Genomic DNA, 26,260 nt, shown 5'->3' with positions numbered 1-26,260 from the left:
TGTAGTTTTAAGAGTTTTTCAGGCGAGAATGTAGTTGTTTAAAGCTCAAATCTGTGGTTTATTTATAAAGATTTATGAAAATTGTATCCAGTTTTGAGATCCAGCGATGACCGGGAGCTCGGCGCTCATGTACCCCACCTGGAATAGCCTTTCCTCGGCTCGTCGTTCTGAGGTTTGCCGCGGACTCTGGCGTCTCTGTAGTGATTAAACATGAGATATAATAATTTGTCTTGTGTATATCTAACGGGCGATTTCTGGTCTCGTGAATCTATAATTTGTTCCCTGGCCAATCGTTTTGGCTGAGGGGAAGTTTCATAACTTTATAAGCTATTTAACTTTACCGTTGTATAGACTAGATCGAGCGCTGACTTTGTATGTTTGACTGAATTGTTTGCTTTATTTGTATAGCTTCTTATAACTTTACCTTTTACTTTTATAATGGCTAATATTGATAAAAGTGAAATTTAACAAAAAGAGACTGGGTTGAGTTTTGTCATTTTAAATTTTAATACAACGAATATGATCTGTAATGTTGTTTACTGCAACATCTGTTGTTTAGTACAAATGCACATATTGCCTGGACCATATTAAAATGTTTAATATTTTTATATTATATTTAAAACGAAAAGAGGCAGGTTTGTGTATTATATTTTGTTTGTTTTTTATAAATAGGCAAACGTTATGTGCAGTGATCAATACGCGTTGCCTGAACCACATTTGTGTGGCTATAATGTTTAAGATTTCTTTAAATGAAACCGAAAAGAGTTAGTATGGTGTTTTATAACATATTTCGTTGCCTAAAATATGCACAGAGATAGCTGAGTGACGCGCGCTGCGTCAGAAGGTGGGCGGGGTTAGGATTTCCCAAGATTTTCCAAGATGGCGCCGCCCATACCCCCATAAACGGCTTCAAACCCGTTCTTCAGAAAGTCTATGGGTGACGTCACAGACGCTTTGTCCATATTTTTTACAGTCTATGAGTGCAACAAACAGATACACAAGAATGAAATATGACATAAAAACAAAAATACAGTTTACTATAATAATAATGGTTATTGACGATTTTATTGAAAGTAAAAAGCAATACAACTCAAAAAGCAGTTTCACAGACACTCAATATCAGAATAACTGATGAATCAAGGCAATCTGAGACGCTTCAGACGTCAATATTTTACTGTGATTTTCACCTCAACACTTCAGGCCAGCAAATGAGTCGCAAAATAACAGCTAGAGTAAAATGATATTGACATTATAATGTTGCTTATAATGAAGCAAGACATGAACACATCAGAGGTTTGGTGTCCCAGATCATCCTAATTCACATCACGAGAAACTGGATGTTGTGAGTTTATTATAGCAATGAGAAAATAATGACAGTTTTACATTTTCCTTCTAACAAATACATATGAACATCAGACGGCAGTGGTTTAAAAGACAGACATTGTACATTCCTAATAGTAAATGTTAAGAAAAAAAATAGAAGCAAAACCACAAGATTGGATTAAAACTTAAATCTCACAAATCCATTTCTTCTTCCAAGAGCATGGGATGTCATTCCAGTTGTTCACAGGGTCTATAGTAGGATTCAGTTCAATGCAGTCTTCATTTCCACCTGCATTATTTGGCTCACCGCTGAACCAAAACCTGAATAACATACACCAGTAATTAAGAAACCCAATAATATTCACAGCACCACAATAGCAAGTTTTAATGGTAATATATAAGAGTGGAGAAAAGAAAAACAGAGAAAACTTTCTCACTAGAATATATTTATGGGAATTATTTTTGTTGTGGTTGTCATGATTGTGGTTGTGGAAAAGCTGTGCATGATTTATGAAGGTTGTGATGTTCTATCTTTTAAATGAGAATAAAACTGACTTATGGGACAGTGGCCGAGAGAGCTCAATATACTGCAAATGAAGAAAACATCTTTATAAGTTTGACAACACACGTGCTGCAAATACTCACAATGCACATATGATCATGATGTTCAAATAAACAAACAACTCCACTTTCAGGTCATCGACAACCACCCACAGAGCAACATTTTGGGCGGCTCCTGTTTGCCAGATCTGGGCCACAAGCAGGCCATAGCAATACCACATGTCAGCAAGAGCAAAGAAATAAACCAGAACTGGACCTTATCTGAGCCACAAAACCTGTGTATATTAAATATAGAGTCATCTCAGCCTTAATAAGCCTGTTAACAAGCAGAATCACTGAAGGAAAGAAGAGAACAGAAAAATAGACGAGCAGAAACACAAGAACTACAACTGACTTCAGACACAGTCTTAGATGAAATCAACTGAAGAGAAAAGAAGACATTAAATCTGTGAAGATCTCAGCAGAGGAGGATTAAACAACTCCACAAACAGCATTACCAGTGTAAGGCTGGAAACTTACGCTGCTATTTTGAACCAATAATCGGAAACAAAAGGCAGTTGAAGGATGACGTGTATAATTCAAATATTTATCTGACTTTAACCAAAAGATGAGGCAAATGGGTAGTGATCAAGAGGGGGAGAAGAACCCATTAACATGTTCTCCTCAATGCATGTTTAACCAATAGTACCTAGATTGTACATTAGGATACTTTAATATCTCTATTAATTTCACCACCATTCATTTCAGTTTATAGGCTGTCAGATGAGACCAAACATGGCATATATGATTCAACTCATCAGCTCATTTTCACATGGGTTAATGAGCTGATGAGTTGAATCAGGTGTGTTTGATTAGGGAGACAAAGAAAATGTGCAGTGTTGGGGTGCCGGCAGGACAGGTTTGGGAACCACTAGACTCTAGGCTATTCCCGTTTGCGGAATTATCCAACGACTTGGGGTCTCTTACAAAGTTAACTGTTTGAAAATTGTCACTCTGAGATTTGCTTTCACTCTCTCTCTCTCTCTCTCTCTCTCTCTCTCTCTCTCTCTCTCTCTCTCTCTCTCTCTCTCTCTTTATTATTCGTTATTCGATTATCTTGTTTGAATTGTACTGTTTGTTTTGCTATATACTCATATTTACTCTGTGTGAAACGTAGTAATGTATCCTTTAGTTTGTTTTTATTAAACCCAATAATCTTCTTGAATTGAATCTGCTTTATTGCTCACCAATTCGAAGTCCCTGAAAATGTATGATTACTAAGCTATGAAGCTTTACCTTCCGTTACTATTTCAGTAACCTAAATTGTATAAACACAGGGTGAGTTTTATTAAGTTTTGATAAGGAAGTATTGCATACAGTTCGCAGGACGAACAGATTGTTTAGACAACTGAAATTAATTCTGATTAAAATGACCCTGACAATTGATCAAATATTCCCTCTTTGGGCAATTTAATCTGTGTAGACGATAAGCAAATCATATTCATAAACTCATGAATATTCCCTTTCATTTGAGTTAATAGAAGTGATTGTCGCTACAACTTTATAAAATGAACTTTTTCGTAAGAGATGTCATCAACTACCTGATATTTTGATTCTCAAATACAAGTAAGCGAATGTGTTTTGTCGTTTAAAAATCTTAATGATCATGTTAGCTGATCTATAACGCGCGATGGGTGCCGCCATATTGGTCTGCGCTGCAATTCAGAGAACCGGATCTATCAGATTTACATCACATCAATTCATCCACTTCTCCCGAAATACATGAAAGTAAATGGCCAGTGAAGTGGGAGAAGAATAGAGCAAACTATATAGGCTAGTTACTTACACAATGTTTATCTGATATGAATAAAACTCATCAATTTATAATTGAAAGGATTATTATTGCCACTTCCATAGACATCAGTGTGTATTGTACAAACTATAAACCTAAAATAAACATTACAGTATGTGGTTGAAAACACTGAATAGTTGTGAAATACTGTATGTCAAGTGCTGAGTGCATCCGTCTCTGGCTCAGCGCCAGCCAACTCGCGAAGGCACATTTGAATTTAGCAGTTTAATTTATGCACTGAACGTTCTAATCACATGATGGGATTGTACGCGTCAAAGGGTTGAAGGTGCAATAGGTGATTCTCTACAGAAATTGTTTTTGTTAAACTGATTGAAAGTCTCCTCATAGATAGCAATTACTGTGTTAAATGGTCTAAATGTATTTTTATAAATATATATCGTCTGTGGAAGGCGTAGGACCATAAAATGTAAATCCAATCATCATATTCGGTCCGAATGAAAAAATACAATGCCCTACTGCAGGGATAGGCAACTCCGGTCCTGGAGGGCCACTATCCTGCAGAGTTTAGCTTCAGCCCTGATAAACACTCACCTGTCTGTATCTATCTAGTAATCCTGAAAACACTGATTGCCTTGTTCAGGTGTGTTTAATTAGGGTTGAAGCTAAACTCTGCAGGACAGTGGCCCTCCAGGACCGGAGTTGCCTATCCCTGCCCTACTGCCTGTCAACGTATGTTTTTACATACCCTCACGCACCCTGTTTGCTCAGACATCACGTCATCAGTGTGTTTCATGCTATACAGAGTACAGACAGACGTCAGTCACCGAGCACTGCAAACAAACAGCAGCCGCCATTTACAGTTGCTTTCGTTACAGCAGTTCAACTGAAGAAAAAAATCACCTACAACTTGGATGGTTGAGGGTGAGTAAATAACAGCAAATCTTTTGGGTGAACTATCCCTTTAACAAATGCATTTACAGTGGTTTTCTGTGAGTGTTTTATTACTTACCCTGTATTCAGTGGTGAATTGTCCACCCATTTCATTCTGCCTTCAGTCTCAGAGTCAGACAAACCAATCCACACACTCTCCTTGATGAATGAAGTTATGGACCTCTGTATGTGAATAAAAACAGGAATAAGTGTGATTCCTCTCATTGATTAACAGACACTCACACAAACTCACCTGCTTCTCTTCAGTGTTGATAATGACCAGATCACCACCTCGATCCCTGCAGAACCGCCTGCTCTCAGACCAGCTCTTCGACTCATTGGATATGGAAAAAAAACCTGGACCACACAGAGTTTTGTACATAAACACTTTTCAAAACTGTATGCATAAAGTAAACAAAAGAGAACTAGGACAAAAACAGATTTCAACTGACCTCGTGTAGAAGCCTTCTTCTTTAATTCACCATCCAAAGACGTGACTTTTCTTTCTAACTCCAGTTTCTTCTGACTCAAAGAGTCAAAACTTCTCTGTAACTGACTTTTCTCAGCACTGAGATCATTGACTCTGGTCTCCAGCTCCAGTTTCTTCTGATTCAAAGCATCAAAACTTCTCTGTAACTGACTTTTCTCAGTGCTGAGATCATTGACTCTGGTCTCTAACTCCAGTTTCTTCTGACTCAAAGAGTTGAAGTTGTTCTTCAGTTGGTCTTTTTCAGTCATTAGATCAGTGTAATTGTCCTGTAAGCTGATGATAGTGTGATTGAACTCTTCAACTGTGTTCTTGTAACTCTTTAACAGGTCTCTCTCTGCTGTGATGGTGATGTACAGTGTGATGAAGACCAGCAGAAGAACACAAATGAGCCCGAGACACACTGTCATCAATACCAAACACCTGCGTCCTCCTGACAAACAGAGACAAAACACACAGATATCAGTTAATACAATTCTATGGAAGTTAAATAATGACAAATATATTTGAAACAAAAAAGCTTGTTGAATTGCACTAATTGAAAAAAAATGCATTGCATTTACAGATATATTACTTGTTGTTGCATTTTATAGGCTGAAATTCAACATGGTCATATATTTATTCTGTGAATATTTAAATTCAAAACATTTCACACACATTTATTAGCCATTATTAGCCATTAGCCATTATTATAAATTAAATAATCCACATTCACCTTACAGATTTCACTTCCAAAATATTCAGTCTGTTTAAAAATAGGCAATTTTCTAACTCCAAATTTGACATGCAATTTTCTGTCCATTTATTTAATTTATTTATTCATTTTTACACATCTGGGAACTGCAGGAATAGCAGTAGAGTACTGATGCATAACCTCCATCTGCTGTTAGTCGTCTTCACCAGCAGGGGGTGCAAGCGGGCCTTGATGAAGACCAGAGAGTCATTCATTCACAAAAACAGATTTACAGAAATGGAGCTAGCAGTATTTGCAATGATTATCAGGGCCAGTATATATGCAGAAAAGCTGATAAAGACAAAAAAGATATTCACAGTTACTTTCCTGTGTACATGTAAGCAGCTTTTTCTACCGCAAACAAGATTATAACGTCATTCCCCCAAAGCTGATGTACAGATCAAACAATACATCTGAGGTAGACTTATTTTTCTCTCAGTTATTAACTTTATATCAAGGTGCTGTGCTGCAGTACTAGGGTTTCCCTCATACTCCAGGATTCCCTGCAGTCGGGACATATAAAATGCTTAAGGTAGCTTAATGGACTCTTGATGATATTAAAAGACCAAACTCAGTTTAAACCTTATTGATGAGATGCAAACTATATACAGGCAAGAAGACTAGCCCACAATATTAACACAAGTAATGCAATGCACAACATAAAGCATAACTTTACTGGTTTATTTTGATAATAAAAGACCAAATTTGGTATAACATACTATGTACAGTTAAGCAGATGAGCTCAGAGAATTAACACAATGCACAAAGTTTCAAAGTAAGCATTTTCTCCCATAGAAAACTGTTATAAAGAAAATACTTAGTGCACTGTAGCATGTTGCATTCCTCTGGTTTCATCTGCTTGCCTGTATAGCTTGCATCACATGTATGCAGAGTTTGGTCTTTTTATAGGCACTGTAATTAGCTCTGGCCCCCTTCCTGTTCGCCGGAGTGATGAGATACTTGGTGCTTAATGTAACAATTGTGGCGAAAATAAGGAACTACACTGACCAAAATGCAATGCGGACGGTGAGATGGAAGTACGTAGCGAATTATTTAAGCAACAGGTGTGCGGGGCTTAAGGCGGGGAAGTTTGACAAAACACAGAGTGAACATTGAGTGAACGAGTTTGAGCGGCTGCTGGAGTTTTCAAAAAACGCCTGAGTTACCTGATGTCTAACCACTTTGCTGGCTGCGTTGCGGGAGAGTGTTGGGAATTTTGCTGTTGCTATTCCTAAAAGACGCTCGTTCACCGACTGCGTTTGGGCTGTGCCTGAGTTAAATAGACATTGTTTTGATTCTCTATTACAACGCTGCTGAAAAAGACAAAACTCGACGGAAGATTGCTGTGTTCCTAACTGCTGGCTGCACTGTGAAAGAGTTAGGCGGTGGGCCGGACCTCGAAATTACGAATTTAATACTTACCTCACAGCTGTGTAAGTTTTTTTTTGCTGAGGTCATGTAATAAAATCATATAAGTACTACAGACATTGTTTCCAACTTTGTTGTATGCACATTTGACGCAAAATGTCCTTACAAACTCTTACTTTTTTAAACCGACAAATAAGCAGGAGTACTAATCATAACGTTAGAAAACCTCCCATCCTTGACAACCAATGTAAATAATGAACACTATAGCCGTTTCTCAATATGTGTACTTGTCTGTACTTGTGTTCTTGTGGACTTGTGAAACGTCATCAGTCGCTGCCCAAGTACTGTTCCAATTCAAAGTTCACATCTAGCCAAGTCCAGTTCAAATCCCCGGATGTGTTCTTGATCCGCCCCTTTTACCGAGGATGCATCGAGAGGTGACTTGTGCAGACGTGAGACAGCCAGGTATCCCAGAATGCATCTCACACCAACCAGCAAGCGTCAATAGCGGAGGAGAAACCCCACGTAATTCAAAAATACTGCTGTAATTGTGTCACAAAATGTATTTTTAAGAGTATTTCAGGCGAGAATGTAGTTGTTTAAAGCTCAAATCTTTGGTTTATTTATAAAGATAGCGCCTATTTAAAAATTTGATCTGACGTTTTCGGAGTTGTGAGAACCAGGCAATCGGACGCTCGTCGCTCATGTACCCAGCCGAGAACAGCCTTTCCTCGGCTAGTGCTGCTGACGTTTGCCGCTGGCTCGGATGTCTCTTGTCTAGTGGTTCAACATGAGATATAAATCGTCATGTGTATATCTAACGGACGATTTATTTATTTTTTTATTTTTTTATTTTATTTGTCTCATTAATCTATAATTTGTTCCCTGGCAAATCATTAAGCTGAGGGCAAAGTGAAGTTTCATAGCTTTATTTAGTCTATTTAACTTTAACGTTGTAGCCTAGAGAGCTGACTTATGTTTGACTGAATCGTTTGCTTTATTATTGTATAGCTTCTTATACCTTTTAGGCTACTTATACTTTTATAATGGCTATTATTGATCATTAAAACTGACATTTAACAAAAAAGGTTATGTCATTTTATTTTATATATTTAAAACATAAAATATTTTATTATACATATTGCCTACATTCTCTTCACTGTATGTACTTATATAAGAAAATAAAATGACACAACCCTGTCTCTTTTTGCTAAATGTTAGTTTTAATGATCAATATTATAATGTTTTTTTATTTATCATATTTTTAAAATGAAAACAAAAAGAGTCAGGGTTGTGCTTTATATTTCGTGTTGTTATAAATATATGCAGTGAAGATAATCAATTGCGTTGCCTGAACCACATTTGTGTGCACTGTTAAAAAACCCCTGAAATTTACGGTAAAAAACCGGCAGCTGTGGTTGCCAGTATTTTACCGTAAAAAATAAGGTAGCAACCTTACTTTGAAAAAAAAAAAAAAAAAACCCTTCAGCAGGATTTAAACGTGTGGTGAAAAAACATCAGCTGTGGTTCCCAGTACTTTACCATAAAAAATACAGTAGGAACCTTTTAGTTTTCACGGGACAACCGTTATATTACATAAACCGATAAATGTTATCATTAAATTTTTACTAAAGTATTAAAGTCTGCTTTATATCTTTGTAATATACTGATAACCATCATAATAACACAAGTGGTAAAAAAGAAAAGCACACAATGATTTAAATATACCATTAGTTTTCCACAAACTGAGGCACATGTTAATATTTAGAAGGTGCACAGTGTCATACACACAAACACAAAACACCATCATGGTGACACACACATGACTCCAAATAATGCCATAAACATTCATTAAACAATATATGATGTAATATAAACCCCAAATGTATAAAACTGATAACAAAAACCAAGAAGAAACATAATTATTTAAATGAAATAGCATAAAATGTGAAGTGTCACACAGGGAATTCTGGGAATGTCCATTTAGAGAAACAACAGGAACAGAAAAAAGAGACGAGCAGAGACACAAGAACTACAACTGACTTCAGCCACAGCCTAAGATGAAATCAACTGAAGATAAAAAACATTAAATCTGTGAAGATCTCAGCAGAGGAGGATTAAACAACTCCACAAACAGCATTACCAGCTTCACTTATTACTAACCAGACTGACTTTATTTCTGTCAGACGTCTACAGTTCTGTTTGAGAATTAACAGAGGTTTAGATGTTGATGATTTATTGTTTCATTTGAAGTCACCATCATGGAGATCAGTGACTGCTTTAGTTGGGCTCTTGACCCTTATCTTTCTGACATTAGTTTTTCTCTGCCTGCTGTAACTCTGTGTTTATAAGACATGCTGATTACGGCTAGGAAATCAGAGCGAAAATGAATCATGTGATGTTGGTTGTGTATCAGTGATGGTAATCACCATGTTTGATTCACTGAGCTCTTATAGAGTCTTATCTTTGATTTTATGTGTTATTAATTTTACATTATTGATTGTAGTAGCCCTATGATTCTACAGCATGTGACCCATCATTGCTGTGATAATCAGAAGAATTTTTAAAACATTGTGTACAATAAAGGTTTGAACTGCTGTATCTTTCAGACACACACAGACATCAAGAGTCAGCGTATGAATCTCAACAATGGTGATGATAAAAGTGCAGTGCACTTGATGGAGCCTCCAATCAAAACTCATCAGTATCTCCCAGCATGCATTGCAGCAGGAATACATTATGCTGAATTGCCTTAGTATTTTCTTTTATTATTATATCTGCTTTTATTTTTGATGTTGTTTTTGTTGCAGCTTTTTAGTAGCTTGTTTTGTGATGTTCAGAGTTTTATCTGATTATTGTGTTGATTGTCACCGTTGTTGAGATTCATACGCTGAATCTTGATGTCTGTGTTGGTTTAAATCGAGCAGTAGTTCAAAACCTTTTTTCTACACCATGTATTTTTAAAGTTATTCAGATTATCTGTTGCTCGCTGTTGGCTTACAGAGATATTATACTCAATAATATGAAATATTTATTTTTAATAATTATAATTAATATTATCACTTTGCTCATAAAGTGAGAGATAAGACTGTTTATGAAATCAGTGAATCAGGCCACAATATGCCGATTATGTCATCATTAACCTGCCACCATCACCTGGTCACATTTTCTCTCTGATTTTCATGCCATAACGTTTGTGTTATTGTTTGTGTAACTGTTACCACACAGTTAAGGCAGTCAGAGTAAATCTAAAGTTAAAAAGTCAAGGGTCAAGAGCCCAACTAAAGCAAACACTCATCTCCATAATGGTAACTTCAAACTTTATTATTTTAAATAAAACATCAACGTCTGAACCTCTGGTAATTCTCACTAATAAGATTACAGGAAACCACAGCTGGCAGGTTTTTATTTTTTATTTTTTATATAAAAGTTCAGTTCAATGTTCAATGCCATAAAACCTAAAATATTACTACCGTATTTTTTACGGTAAAGCACTTGCAAGCTGCTAGTTTTTTACCGTAAACTTTAGTTCAGTGCCGTAAAAGCAAAAAAAATTCTACCGTATTTTTTACGGTAAAGTACTGGCAACCACAGCTGCCAGTTTTTTTCCGTAATATTTAGATCACTGCCGTAAAACCTAAAATATTACTACCATATTTTTTACGGTAAATCACCTGCAACCAGCTGCCAGTTTTTTACCGTAAACTTTAGTTCAATGCCGTAAAACATAAATATTTATACCGTATTTTTTACGGTAAAGTACTGGCAACCAGCTGGTGGTTTATAACATATTTTGTTTTATTTGTAGCCTAGATATACATAAAGAGATAACCAGAGTAGCCAGAGCGAGCTGAGTGACGCTATCAAGTACGCCGCTGTTCCATTTCAGAATTATCAGATTTGCGTCCTTCCGTCCTCGGGAGTTCGTTCTCCTGAGTCGAACTTGTCAAGTCCGAACTACCAAGGACTCAAGTCTGAACTTTGCGTACTTGGTATTGAGAAACGGCTAGATTCTACAGCGGAGGCAAAGTAATCTTTGTCAGTGACCAGGAAGCTGTGTTCTTGAAATTTAAATTTTGCTTTAATCATTAAAAATTTTATTTTAGTAATGTAGTTCAGTAATACTGAGGTAAAAATTTTAACTAATAATAAAAAAAATTTATAATATAACCGTTTGCTTGTTCTTATAATATCAGTTAATTTATTTTTGTACTTCTTATATCTTTGTTCCACTTCTTTTGTTTTTACTTTAATAAATTAAAGTAGATTTATTCATTACTATAGGAGAGGAAGAATTTTCTAAACTTGTTAAATCATCTAAATCGACAACATGTATGTTAGACCCTATACAGACTAAGCTACTGAAAGAGATGCTTCCAGAGGTCATAGATCCTCTTCTTAATATCATTATTCAGCAATTCATCTTTGTCTCATACATACCAAAAACTTTTAAAGGACAAATCCAGTGAAAAATGAACCTAGGGGTAATTAACACATGGTTACCGAGTTGATCGTTCCCTGGCAGAGGTGGAAAGTCCAGGGGTCAGAAAGTAAAAGTCCTGCCATATGTTTATTCCACCCATGAACTCACACAGCAAAAACTCCAGTGTTAAATGAACTCTCCTGGGAGTTTATTTGGCTCCAGACTCAAGAGTGTTAAAGTTAATGAGATAATTTAGTGATTGACTGAGTGATGATTGAGCATTATTGAAGACACCTGATGTTAACAAGCAGAATCACCAAAGGAGAAAATCTCTTTTTTTTAAAGTTACCATTATGGTCATCGGTGTTGGATTTATTTGGGCTCTTGACCATTAAAATAATAAGGTTAGATTTTGTTTGGCTGTTGTATCTGAGTTATAACTCTCAGATGAACAAGATCAGGTGGTGTTGGTTATGTTTTGACGTAATCGTCATTTGACCTGAATCACAAAACTCATTTAGAAAATTAGGTTTACCTTGTTGATTACAGCAGCCTGTGATTCTGCAGTATACTATTTTCAATATAATTTCAATATAAAAATCTTAAAAGTTGCTCTGATCAAAAGACTTTGAAAAAGTATTTTATTTGGACACAGACATCAATAATCAGCCTGTGATTCTCAACAATGGTGACAATAATAAAGCATGTTGCAGTGCATTCTGAGTGCCACCAATCAAAACTCATTCATGGCTCCCATCATGCATTGTGGTGTGAATAAATTATGATCTGAATTGTTTCACAATTGTAATTTCCTTTTCCTAATTTAATATTCTTTTAGTCACCATTGTTGAGATTCATACACTGAATCTTGATGTCTGTGTGTGCCTAAAATATATTTTTTTATTTATTATCAGAACAACTTTAAAGAAATCATTTGAATTATATTGAAAAGTCTGGATCTTATTCTGTAGAATCACTGTGATACAGTGATGCAGTAATGACCAATATACATCTAAGTCAGAGATTAGGCTCTAAATGAGTTCAATGATTCAGGTCAAATGATGATTATGTTAAAACATAACCAACACCTGTTCACCTTTTCTCTTTGATCATCTGGCTGTTATAACTCAGTTACAGCAGCCAAACAAAATCTGAAGTTAAACATTTAAAGGTCAACTGCCCAACTAAATCAAACACTGGTCCCCATAATGGTGACTATAATTTAGATTTTTCTCCTTCAGTGATTCTGCTTGTTAACATCAGGTGTCTTCAATAATGGTCAATCATCACTCAATCAATCACTTAATTAGCTCATTAATTTTAACACTCTTGAATGTTAATTTAACACTCATATTTTAACACATAAACTCCCAGTTCATTTAACACTGATTTCACTAATTAGTTCTCTCTCCTGCTGAATTAGCAAATCCAGATGATTGGAACAAAATACTGAGGAGGACTTTTACTTTCTGAACCTGGACTTTCCACCTCTGTTCCCTGGGATGCGTTTTCATGAAAATCGAATATAAAGAGTTTTATCTTTAAAAACAGATTAGCTCATAACACTAGTATATGGGGCACAGAGTAAGTAAAAGTAAATCGCTAGTTAATACCACTAACAAGGCTCAAAATAGCCTCACACTAACAGAGGTGGAAAGTCCAGGGGTCAGAAAGTAAAAGTCCTGCCATATATTTATTCCACCCATGAACTCACACAGCAAAAACTCCAGTTTTAAATGAACTCTCCTGGGAGTTTATTTGGCTCCAGACTCAAGAGTGTTAAAGTTAATGAGATAATTTAGTGATTGATTGAGTGATGATTGACCATTATTGAAGACACCTGATGTTAACAAGCAGAATCACTGAAGGAGAAAAATCACAATTTTAGTTACCATTATGGATATCGGTGTTTGATTTAGTTGGGCAGTTGACCTTTAAATGTTTAACTTTAGATTTTGTTTGGCTGCTGTATCTGAGTTATAACAGCCAGATGAGCAAAGAGAAAAGGTCAACAGGTGTTGGTTATATTTTAACATAATCATCATTTAACCTGAATCACTGAACTCATTTAGAGTCTAATCTCTGACTTAAATGTATATTGGTCATAACAGCATCACAGTGATTCTACAGAATAATATCCAGATTTGTCATTATAATCCAAATGATTTCTTAAAAGTTGTTCTGATATTAAAAAAAAAAAAAAATCTTTCTTTAAGGCGCACACAGACATCAAGAATCAGTGTATGAATCTCAACAATGGTGACAAAAAGAATATTCAATTAGGGAAAGGAAATTAGTAAGACAATTCAGATCATAATTTATTCATACCGCAATGCATGATGGGAGCCATGAATGAGTTTTGATTGGTGGTACCCAGAATGCACTGCAACATGCTTTATTATTGTCACCATTGTTGAGAATCACAGGCTGATTCTTGGTGTCAGTGTGTCCAAAAAAAAAAAAAAAAACTTTTCAAAGTGTTTTGATCAGGACAACTTTAAAGAAATCTTTTGGATTATTTTGAAAATGCTGATTATATTGATAAGAGTATACTGTAGAATCATAGACTGCTGTAATCAGCAAGGTAAACCTAACTCTCTGAATGAGCTTTGTGATTCAAGTCAAAAGATGATTATGTCGAAACACAACCAAAATGACCTGATCAGCTTTTCTCTTTGTTCATCTGAGAGTTATAACACTGATAGAACAGCCAAACAAAATCTAACGGTATTAGTTTAAGGTTCAAGAGCCCAACTAAAGCCAACACTAATCACCATAATGGCAACTTAAAAAAAGAGATTTTCTCCTTTGGTGATTCTGCTTGTTAACATCAGGTGTCTTCAATAATGCTCAATCATCACTCAATCAATCACTAAATTATCTCATTAACTTTAACACTCTTGAGTCTGGAGCCAAATAAACTCCCAGGAGAGTTAATTTAAAACTGGAGTTTTTGCTGTGTGAGTTCATGGGTGGAATAAATATATGGCAGGACTTTTACTTTCTGACCCCTGGACTTTCCACCTCTGAATTTAACACTCATATTTTAACACTTTACACTCTTGAGTGTGGACTCATATACACTCCCAGGAGTGTTCATTTAACACTGGAGTTTTTGCTGTGTAGTGCCAGTAAAAGCGATACAGACCCCGTCAGACTATGGCAGACACGTCATTCAACCTATTGTAAGTCGATGTACCATCACAAGGGTCTTGGAAATATATTATGAAGGTTGAAAAGATACATAGTGTTCCTTTAACAAAACATGCCTACTCAAATGTATCTAACCTAACTAAAACATAAGATAGGCTTACTTGGCGCCAGTAACTTAGCCCTTTTTTCTCCCATAAATTAAAACCTTGCTACTTGGGGTATTTTACATGCACAGTGCCAACTTCGAGTCAGTAAAATAATAATAAAAACAATAATTTAATGCTGGTATCCAAAACATTTAATTCAATTCAAGTATTATATTAGATACATTTTAAAACTTCAATGCACACGTATAATAAGCCTATAAGTAGACATTTAAAATACATCAATAACTGATATCATAGTTTAACACAGATAAAATCAGAGTTAAGGCTTGCTTTACGTGTTGCTCGACGAGGATTTCTTAATCGTTGCGACTTTCAATCTTGAGGAGACAAAGTGAAGAAGAGGTGGAGTTACAAGGATTCTCAGACAGTTGAAGTGTCCAATGGAGTTAAGAGATTTGCTCTCTAGCTATTTCAACACTTTAGATTGGTTAATCATTTGTAAAAAATAACAGAACCACATGAGGACTGACCAATAGCATAGATTTGTGAAAAAATATGAAATTGACAAATTTTGAGGTTTCCGCCCGACAGCAACAATATATATTTATTTATATGTATATACTTACAGAAACGATTTTTGAACGACATTGGGAGCTGTTCTCAATCCGACACGAACCACACTATGCGTCGATTGCAAGTGACGTCACTTGCAGAGGAAGCGCTGGTGTCTGAGCGTCCAGGTCTGGGAGTGCAGGTCTGCAGCCAGACCCTTCTCAGCCTGTTAGCACTCTCTGCTTGCCTGCTGCGTCACGTGGTTAGGTTGCGGTGCGTTCAAAAACAGATATTTATTAAACAGAATACAAGTTATTTGAGTCATTTAACTCAAGTCCGAGTCAAGTCTCAAGTCATGAATATAAAGTCACTGCAACCTTTTATGTGATGGGAATAGATCTAAATACTTAAAAAACTTCTCACGATTCGTTAATCTCGGTAGCTGTAATACACAGCAGACACACCCCTTCAAACAGAGCGTTCATATCAGAGGCTAAAATCAGGCTAGGAAATATGCCTTTTATTTCTAAATTATAACAACTTTTGATCTAAAAAAAACATACTAACATTATAAGGGCACCCCAGGAAACATTCTAAAATAATAAAATAATCCATGCAATGGGACCTTTAAAGAGTTTCTGTTGAGTTTTTTGGGTCACCATTGTGTTGAAGAGTAGAGCCTGTGCTTCAGTTCTGGATGAGCAGGGAAACACTGATGTTATGTTGCTTTATTTAACAGGCAGTGATTGTGTACTTGTTGATGCATTGATGATCTATTTGTTAAGGTCTTCAACTCATTCATGTGTGCTGTTGTTAACTAACACTTATCTGCAAGAGGATTGAGTTAAATTGATGTTTTGTTAACTCATTTAAATTAATTACATTTTTTAGAAAAAAAATTTTTTTAGTGGACTCAAATGAAATAAGATCACAGTATAAATATGAAATGGCAATTGATCAATTTAAGATAGAATCAGTTAAATTTCTATTTAAAGAAAAATCAGTTTACAACATCATGACATCTTGACATCAAATAAATGTTGAATTGACATCAAATACCAACAAACAAAGCATGACATCAAAATAACATCAAAATGACATCAGCAGAGGTCAAAATCTTGACATCAAATTGACATCGACACTTTGACCTCAATATGACTTTCATTTTTGACCTATTTCGTGACGTAATTTTGACATCAATGTTTGATGTCACATTGATGTTAAATTGACATCAAATGCCCACTGGGAAAGTCAAGTCAAGTCTTTTATAAATATTTGTCAAGCAAGTCGCAAGTCCTAAAATTTGCGACTTAAGTCTGACTCGAGTCAAGTCATGTGACTCGAGTCCCCCACCTCTGGTTTTAGATCTGTAATTTTTTAATGTTTTTAAAATAAGTATTTTCTGCTCACCAAGGCTGCATTTATTTGATTAAAAATTCAAACAAAAACAGTCATATTGTGAAATATTATTACAATTTAAAACGGCTGTTTTCTATGTGAATATATGTTAAAGTGTAATTTATTCCTGTGATCAAAGCTGAATTTTCAGCATCATTACTCCAGTCTTCAGTGTCACATGATCCTTCAGAAATCCTTCTAATATGATGATTTGATGCTCAAGAAACATTTATGATTATTATCAATGTTGAAAACAGTTTTTTACATTTTTATTTCATGATGCTATGATGAATAGAAAGTTCAAAAGAACAGCATTTATCTGAAATCTAAAGCTTTTGTAACATTAAACACTACCCTTCAAAAGTTTGGGGTCAGTAAGAATTTTAATTTTATTTTTTGGGGAAATAAATAAAATAAACCAATACTTTTATTCATCAAGGATGAGTTAAACTGATGAAAAGTTACAGTAAAGACATTTATAATGTTAGAAAATATTCTATTTTAAATAAATGCTGTTCTTTTGAACTTTCTATTCATCAAAGAATATGATTGAAAACATTGAATAGTGAATGTTTTGTGAGCATAAAATCAGCATATTAGAATGATTTCTGAAGGATCATGTGACACTGAAGACTGGAGTAATGATGCAAAAAATTCAGCTTTCATCTGAGGAATAAATTACATTTTAAAATATATTAAAATAGAAAACAGTCATTTTAAATTGTCATAATATTTCACAATATTACAGTTTTTTTTATTTATTTTTTTATCAAATAAATGCAGCCTTGGTGAGCAGTAGAGACTTCTTTTAAAAACATAAAACAATCTAAAACTTTTGACCAGTAGTGCGTAAATATATTGTAGGATTGAGTGCGAAACAAACACAAATGAATCTTCCAGGTGAATTGTTCAAACATAATTCCACACAGAACTCAACATTACAGACACCAAATCACCAACCCCAGAGCCATAAAAGAAGGCTCCTGCCAGTCTACCTAACCAACGAAAACCCCCAGCTAAGAACTTTACGGCCATGCAAGCTTCAAAGAGATGAGCCCAACTAAAGGAAGAACTTGTCAATGTGAGATAGCTTGTAAAAGAATGATTGGCTCAGAGATGGCACAGCTCAGTGCTCGATCAAGATAACAGCAGAAGCTGCTCAACCCCCACGACAGAGATACAAAACAGACCATCTTCTTCTTAGGACCTCTGAATGACCAAACCAAAGTTCTAATCTCGTCAAACCACAAGAACTGAGATTTCACTTATAAATACATAAAACCATCCCAGAACAATTTTCGATGGACTTATAATCAAACATCATGCAACTACATAATTCTATGTTGTTTCTACAATATATGTGTGGTGTATCTAATATGCTTAGATGCCATATAAGTCATTTAATGGTTATAACTGTTAGATGTTTGAATGAAAGTGTGTTGTGTTTCATATCAGTATGATTGTATGCTCTTGATTCAAAAGATGGCTTGATTGAAATCTGTGTAAAATGTTTCGTATTCTTATAATAGTAATAATGTCTAAACTGTGGCCTCTTTCCTCTCTGCTAGAGCTTAGAGAGTAAGGAGAGCACAGATAAGCTTGATTTATGATAAGAAGTGAAGAGAACGCCACCTCCTAAATAAAGCCAGTGTCTAATTGGTCAGATTTCTTCCAGGAGGCCGGACAAACATGTGAGTTTAAAATCTTAGATCCGAACAAAGTTTTAGGAGAGCTCTCAACAAGGTTAGAAAAGTGTGCGAAGGGAGAAGAGACCAGACAGACTAGTAACCATGTAAACACGCAGACGAAAGAACCCAAATCAAGATCAGAAGAACATGGGTTAAACAACTTCATTCAAGCCATCATCTACTCTCATCTCAATTTCCTTGCTTTTCCTAGTTTCCTTTCTTTTCCGTTGTAAGTCTCGGTTCTAAGTTAAGTTTTGCGGCAAGATTTCGGTCCACGTTTATTCTGCAAAGCCAGCTTCAACAAAGACTTTCATTCACCCGCCAGCAAACCACGTGACTGGCCGCCCCAGACATCAGGCACGAGGAGACCAGCCAACAAACTCGGGAAAACCCCTTTTACGCAGACAAGGGAATCCCAAAAGCAAAGACACGCAAGTAGCCTCCAGACTTTTAAACTGAACTGGTGCATTTGATATAGATTTAATAACCCACCTAAGAAACGAAGGGTTAAATTAGTGCTTGATGGTTCATTCAGGTTATGTCTTACAAGTGCATATAGAAACTTGGGATTTCATCATCTCACTCTTAAAACTCATTCTTTCCTCACTCTCTTTCTTTCTGCAACTCGTATGAATGTGTGTGCGTGTGTTTGTGTTAGATATTAGTTTTACGTGTTAGAATAATCAATAAAGTCTTGTTTGTATTTTAAAGAGAAGTATTACTTGTTATGTGCTTACGAATTTAATGTCTTAAACTTCTGATCTAAGTTACCTTGCTAACTATAGTGTTTCACTATAGTTCGGATATTTATATCCGTTGCAGAGTTGATAGTTACAGCCAGTTCAAATGAACCGCTAACAAATCATTTGCTCGGTTGTAATAAGTGACTCTTTCGAATTCCCTATAAATTAATTAATAATTCCTTTGAGCTAAATTGACGAATCACTACAAATACTAATATCTTACAATATATATATATATATATATATATATACACACACACAGTGGGGAGAACAAGTATTTGATTCACTGCCGATTTTGCAGGTTTTCCCACTTACAAAGCATGTAGAAGTCTGTATTTTTTATCGTAGGTACTGTTCAACTGTGAGTGACAGAATCTAAAACAAAAATCCAGAAAATCACATTGTATGATTTTTAAGTAATTAATTTGCATTTTATTGCATGACATAAGTATTTGATACATCAGAAAAGCAATTACAGAGATCATACGTTTCCTATAGTTCTTGACCAGGTTTGCACACACTGCAGCAGGGATTTTGGCCCACTCCTCCATACAGACCTTCTCCAGATCCTTCAGGTTTCGGGGCTGTCGCTGGGCAATACGGACTTTCAGCTCCCTCCAAAGATTTTCTATTGGGTTCAGGTCTGGAGACTGGCTAGGCCACTCCAGGACCTTGAGATGTTTCTTATGGAGCCACTCCTTAGTTGCCCTGGCTGTGTGTTTGGGGTCGTTGCCATGCTGGAAGACCCAGCCACGACCCATCTTCAATGCTCTTCCTGAGGGAAGGAGGTTGTTGGCCAAGATCTCGCGATACATGGCCCCATCCATCCTCCCCTCAATACGGTACAGTCTTCCTGTCCCCTTTGCAGAAAAGCATCCCCAAAGAATGATGTTTCCACCTCCATGCTTCACGGTTGGGATTGGGGTTGTACTCATTCTTCTTCTTCCTCCAAACACCGCGAGTGGAGTTTAGACCAAAAAGCTCTATTTTTGTCTCATCAGACCACATGACCTTCTCCCATTCTTCCTCTGGATCATCCAGATGGCCATTGGCAAACTTCAGACAGGCCTGGTGCCTCATTTATAAAACTTTGCTTAGGATTTGCGTCAGAAGTGGCGTACGCACAGAAATATTCGAATTTATAAAACTGTGCGCATGCACATCCTACGCAGTTTTCCCTTAATAAATCACAATCAATTCTAAATGTAGCACAGCTTTTGTGGCTTCATGTCACGCCCATAGTTGCCCATAAATAGTCTGTGAAACGCCCACAAGTTAATATTCATCGATTGCGAAATCATGGCAAACACAGAGAGGAAAACCAAGAAACGTAACTTCACTCAATGTGAAGTAGAAATTATCGTTGGCGAGGTGGAAAAGAGGAGTAAAATGTTGTTTGGAGGGCACAGTGTGGGCATTACTAATGCCAAAAAGGCACTTGAGTGGCAAAAGGTTGCAGATGCCGTTAATGCTGCAGCCTCACAACCTCGGACCGTGGCCGAAATAAAAAAGAAATGGTCGGACATCAAAGTCGATGCAAAAAAGCGTCTAGCGCTCCATCGCCAGAGTGTGTCTGCCATGGGTGGGGGAAAGGGGAAAGCTACAGATGTGTTATGAGGATGAATTGCATAACATGCCAATATTATTGCAGAACATATTTCACTTTTCTTTTTGCAAATATGTTCATTTGCATTTCTGTTGTAATCTTCGTTTGATTTTGTTTGTTTTACACTGCAGATTGATCAAACGGGTGTTCGTGTAGGCTGTTAATTGTAAGACTTGCTTTATGAAGTCTTCGTTATTTATGAGCACAACGGTCTACAGTTTCACACACTTTCACACACTTTCACGTGTTTCTTCCCTCTGCCGACGGTGTCACCATTTCTCATTTCACCCGTTTTTGTGCGTACGCCTGGGTCAGAGTTTGCGTGAAGGACCGCACATTTTCCCGTCAAGTTTGCTTTTTATAAATACCAATTATTGTGTAGAGAGTGGCGTACGCCTTCTTTTGTGTGTACGCATTGTTTATAAATGAGGCCCCTGGACATGCGCTGGCTTGAGCAGGGGGACCTTGCGTGCGCTGCAGGATTTTAATCCATGACGGCGTAGTGTGTTACTAATGGTTTTCTTTGAGACTGTGGTCCCAGCTCTCTTCTGGTCATTGACCAGGTCCTGCCGTGTAGTTCTGGGCTGATCCCTCACCTTCCTCATGATCATTGATGCCCCACGAGGTGAGATCTTGCATGGTGCCCCAGACCGAGGGAGATTGACCGTCATCTTGAACTTCTTCCATTTTCTAATAATTGCGCCAACAGTTGTTGCCTTCTCACCAAGCTGCTTGCCTATTGTCCTGTAGCCCATCCCAGCCTTGTGCAGGTCTACAATTTTATCCCTGATGTCCTTACACAGCTCTCTGGTCTTGGCCATTGTGGAGAGGTTGGAGTCTGTTTGATTGAGTGTGTGGACAGGCGTCTTTTATACAGGTAACGAGTTCAAACAGGTGCAGTTAATACAGGTAATGAGTGGAGAACAGGAGGGCTTCTTAAAGAAAAACTAACAGGTCTGTGAGAGCCGGAATTCTTACTGGTTGGTAGGTGATCAAATACTTATGTCATGCAATAAAATGCAAATTAATTATTTAAAAATCATACAATGTGATTTTCTGGATTTTTCCGTCTCTCACAGTTGAAGTGTACCTATGATAAAAATTACAGACCTCCACATGCTTTGTAAGTAGGAAAACCTGCAAAATTGCTGCTGTTGGTGAGTCTTTGTTTCAGGGTCTCGCCAAGTCAAGTCTTTATTTTGTATCTGTTCACGTTGGGATTTTCAATAAACTGCACTTTCTATAGGAAATGCTTAGCGTGAAACTATGCGCGTTACGTTCATATTCTAAATGTGCATCTGCTTGCCTGTAGCCCACATCACCAACAAGGTACTATGAATTTTGTCTTTTAATATCACTGCATTAGTCCATTGGGCTATGTTAAATGTTTTATATGTCCCGACGGCAGGGAATCCTGGAGTATGAGGGAAACTCTACTATAATTCTACCTCAGATGTATTGTTTGATCGGTACATTTGGGGGAATGACGTTATAATCTTGTTCGCGGACGTAGAGAAAGCTGCTTACATGTACACAGGGAAAGTAACTGTGAAGACTTAAACGTAAACACAGCATTTGTGTCTTTATCAGCTTTTCTGCATGTATACTGGCCCTGTATCATTGCAAATACTGCTAGCTCCATTTCTGTAAATCTGTTTTTGTGAATGAATGACTCTCTGGTCTTCATCAACATCCACTTGCACCCCCTGCTGGTGAGGACGACTAACAGCAGATGGAGGTTATGCATCGGGGTAGGGTTGCACCAGCCGTTCCTAAGTTCTTTCTTAAGTTGGAACGTAAAGTCCACACTAGAGGTTTAGTAACTACTAGCTAGTTTGTAACTAACTCTGGACTTTATTCCGTTGCACCATTTGTTCGTAAGGCAGAACGCAGCTAGTAGGTCGTAAGCTCTCCGTAAAGTAATGCGTAGTCGCATAATATGACGTTTAGCCTCGATGATCCAATAGCAGCCTTCAAATACGTGAGCAGATGTTGTGTTGAAATGCTGTGAATTTCAGTTTATCCTTCATTCTTTTGCCTCACGTTACTAACGGTAAAAATAAGTTTCCATTAAATATGGAATGCAAATAACATTCAGAAACTGTATTTGAAATGAAATGAATAAGGATCAATAAATAAATATTGTTACAAAAAACATAAGAAATTACGTTTATTGATTATGACTGATATTTGACATGCACAACATGGACTGATGCACACAGCGGCGTGCTGTTTAGGATGGGTTCGTGTTAAAGATAGCCGCTAACAAAGTAGCCTAATCTTTTCACATAATGTTCTCTCTCTTAAAATGAGTGTAAATGTCAGCATAATCATATATGTCTAAAGAATTGAAGTCTGTCAGGTAAAAGAAGAGCTTATTGATGCAGTTCAATCTGTCTGATATTTTATTCCATCCTTTACTCCTGATCGGAGGCTGCCGTAAATATTTAGTTTATACGTAGAGTTACGCTTCAACTAAGTTTAATGGTGCAACGCAAAAATATTTAGAAGTGTGTAAGTCGTAACTTAGTGTCCATTTACGTCAAAACTAGGCTAAGTTATAACTTACACACAGCTGGTGCAACCGGCCCCGGTACTCTACTGCTATTCCTGCAGTTCCCAGATGTGCACTGTTGAATTTTCTGTCAAATGAATTTGTGGAACTGAATTTGTTAAGCGAAATAAAATGGACCGAAAATTGCCTGTCGGATATTATAGGTTTTTTGGGGGGAAATGTAATCTGAAAGGTGAATGTGGATTATTGAACTTTTAATAATGAAAATATGTAAAGGTTTTGAATTTAAATCTTCACAGCTTAAATATGACCATGTTGAATTTCAACCCATAAAAATGCAAGCTCTAAAATACAATGCATTAAACCTACATCCACACGAAGCCAGAGCTTTCCCTATCCGATCTTTTTTTCCCTCGTTCTAGAAAAAAAATCCATAAACACAGCGTTGTCTCAAGAAATATCTACGCACACATGAAACCACTGAAACCGACCCAAAAGTGATGTAGTATACATTCCAGACCAGTATGTGGTGCTGTAATTCTGTCACAGAGATACACTAAAAACGGAGAAGAAGACTTGGATCATATGCATAAACCTTGCGCATAAATGGCCTGGTACAAAATATGAAATGTCTTAATCAGACAACAGGCATCATAGCATAAGAAAGAAAATATAAAGAAGTAAAATAAAGAAATAAAATACAAATACATTGAAGTAAATAATAAATAAAGAAATAAGAGGCTCAGTGGCTTCTGCAGCACGAACACAAGCATGTAGTCCACAGTTGCTGATACGTAGACTCCCAAAACGCCAGATCCATCTGGGCGAAACGCTGATACGATACAATTTTTTTTTCGTATACAGCTAAACGCATCTCTGTGTGGACAAGGCCTAAAATGCAAGCACGGTTAATGCAATGCATTTTTTTTTTCCAATTAGTGCAATTCAACAAGCTTTTTTTTGTTTCAAATACATTGTCATTATTTTACTTCCATACCCTTCATATTATTAGAAATTAAGTTTCAAATCAATTTTTTTATGTAGGCCTACTCTACCCTTGTATTTAGATAATGCTGTAGATAGAGTTTTACAGTATATTCTTTTATAAGACAAACACTGATATAAAGTCCAAAAGAACACGATTTAAAAATAATCCATGTTAATACATTAAATATAAAAGCAGAAACACTGGCATATTGTTCTTAGAACATATATTTGAAAGGCGTATATGTAACACTTCTCATTTCCTCAAACATTAGTGACACCATTAACGTCATCATTTGTGACATAAATAAATGAAAGTCGTTTTCTGCTTACTGCGCATTTCATCTTTTCCTTCATCCTGGTCGTTACTCTGTGTTGGAGGTTCAGTTGTGTTCCTAATATCTCTGCGTTCAACATTTTGATAAATGTCCTCTGAATCCATTATTTGCTGTGACTGACAGTATGTCTTCACAGATGAGGTGTGGTCTTTAGAATGGTAAGTAGTGTTTTTACAGTAATGTTAAACCTTCACAGGAAGTGGTTTCATTTCACACTGGCCTTCGACAAGAATAAAGACTTGCAGTCCAACTTAAAAACTCCGCCTTTCTAAAAGAGCATACGGTTTGACACTGCATCTTTTTTAAGATGTCATTCAATCCGTGTGTTTCTGGATGCCCTTGTGAAAAATGCACTTTAGTGTACTTTTATAAAGTGTACTTATTATACAAATAATATACTTTAAATGTATACACTTAAGTGTAACTCAAATGCAATGTTTTCACCAGTCTGAATGCACATTAAGTATAATTGATTTGAAATATATCACATATTAAGTTGAAATAAAATGCAGTAAGTTGTCATTAAGAGTGATTTTTTGGTACCACTTAAGTGGGACTTTAATACAACTTTATATTTACTTTCATAATTGCTTCTAGTGTCTTTAAAATTGATTTAAAGTGCACTGCTCAATGCACTGACAAGCAATTCATGTGAACTAAAATGTACTTTAATGTAAGTTAACAATACACTTAAGTGTGAATTAAATGTAATGTTTTCACCGCTTAAGTGCATTTTATTTGTATTTAATTTCAAATGTATCACAAATTAAGTTCATATTAAATGCAATTAGTTGAACTTTTGAATGCTTTTTTTAAACATAAATGGGACTTTAATACATATTTAATAAGTACTTTCAGTGTATTTAAAATAAAGTTAAAGTGTAGTTTAATGAACTGACAAGCAATTCATGTGAACTAAAATATACTTTAATGTCAGTTAACAATAAACTTAAATGTGAATTAAGTGAAATGTTTTCGACAAACGTATTGCATGTAATTGATTTCAAATGTATCACAGATTAAGCTCAAATTAAATGAAATTAGTTGAAATTAAGAGTGCTTTTTTGGAACAATTTAAGTGGGACTTTAAGTGGGACTAAAATATACTTTAATGTAATATACATGTACACTATTATATAATTAAATACATTTGTAATTCAAATTAATAATAAAGTTGCAATTTATTTCAAATTTGAATAAAAAAAATATTAACCTAGTTACAATCAACACAAATTCAATTTAAAACCCTCTACGTACATTTACTGACAAAATCTCTAAAATAAATACATAAAAACCTTTCTGTTGATGCACAAAAAACCCCCCAAAGAAACACTATACATAAACAGTTACACAGCAAAATCCCCAGTGTTAAATTAACACTCCTCAGTGTACATATGTGTCCACACTACAGGGTGTTAAAAATTAACACTGAAGCAGTGTTGAAGTTAATGAGATAATTAAGTGATTAATTAAGTGATGATTGGCCATTAGTGGTGACACCTGATGATAACAAGCAGAATCACTGAAGGAAAGAGAAACAAGAACAGAAAAAAGAGAAA

General features: G+C 36.0%; 1 protein-coding gene across 1 annotated transcript; it reads right to left on the bottom strand.

Moving 5' to 3' along the window:
- Positions 1 to 1,057: 1,057 nt before the first annotated feature.
- On the bottom strand, positions 1,058 to 24,832 carry LOC311077184 (uncharacterized protein). The gene is made up of 5 exons (XM_084139013.1): positions 24,697 to 24,832; positions 5,059 to 5,526; positions 4,860 to 4,963; positions 4,686 to 4,789; positions 1,058 to 1,644 (listed from the first exon to the last, which is right to left on the bottom strand). Exons 1-5 carry the CDS (start codon positions 24,803 to 24,805, stop codon positions 1,509 to 1,511), a joined length of 921 nt encoding a protein of 306 aa, XP_083995139.1. The 5' UTR covers positions 24,806 to 24,832; the 3' UTR covers positions 1,058 to 1,508.
- Between the last annotated feature and the right edge of the window lie 1,428 nt (positions 24,833 to 26,260).

This window comes from Abramis brama, assembly GCF_963993115.1.
Source record: "Abramis brama genome assembly, contig: SCAFFOLD_111, whole genome shotgun sequence".
Taxonomy (NCBI): Eukaryota; Metazoa; Chordata; class Actinopteri; order Cypriniformes; family Leuciscidae; genus Abramis; species Abramis brama.
The sequence above is the reverse complement of the archived record's forward strand: the minus strand, read 5'-3'. Positions and strand labels throughout refer to the sequence as shown.

Coding starts and splice junctions, on each gene's coding strand:
- LOC311077184 (XM_084139013.1), bottom strand. CDS start 24,805: ATGGATTCAGAGGACATTTATCAAAATGTTGAACGCAGAGATATTAGG. Junction 4,964..5,058: donor GAAGAAGGCTTCTACACGAG/GTCAGTTGAAAT, acceptor TGTGTGGTCCAG/GTTTTTTTTCCATATCCAAT. Junction 1,645..4,685: donor AATTCACCACTGAATACAGG/GTAAGTAATAAA, acceptor TATGTTATTCAG/GTTTTGGTTCAGCGGTGAGC.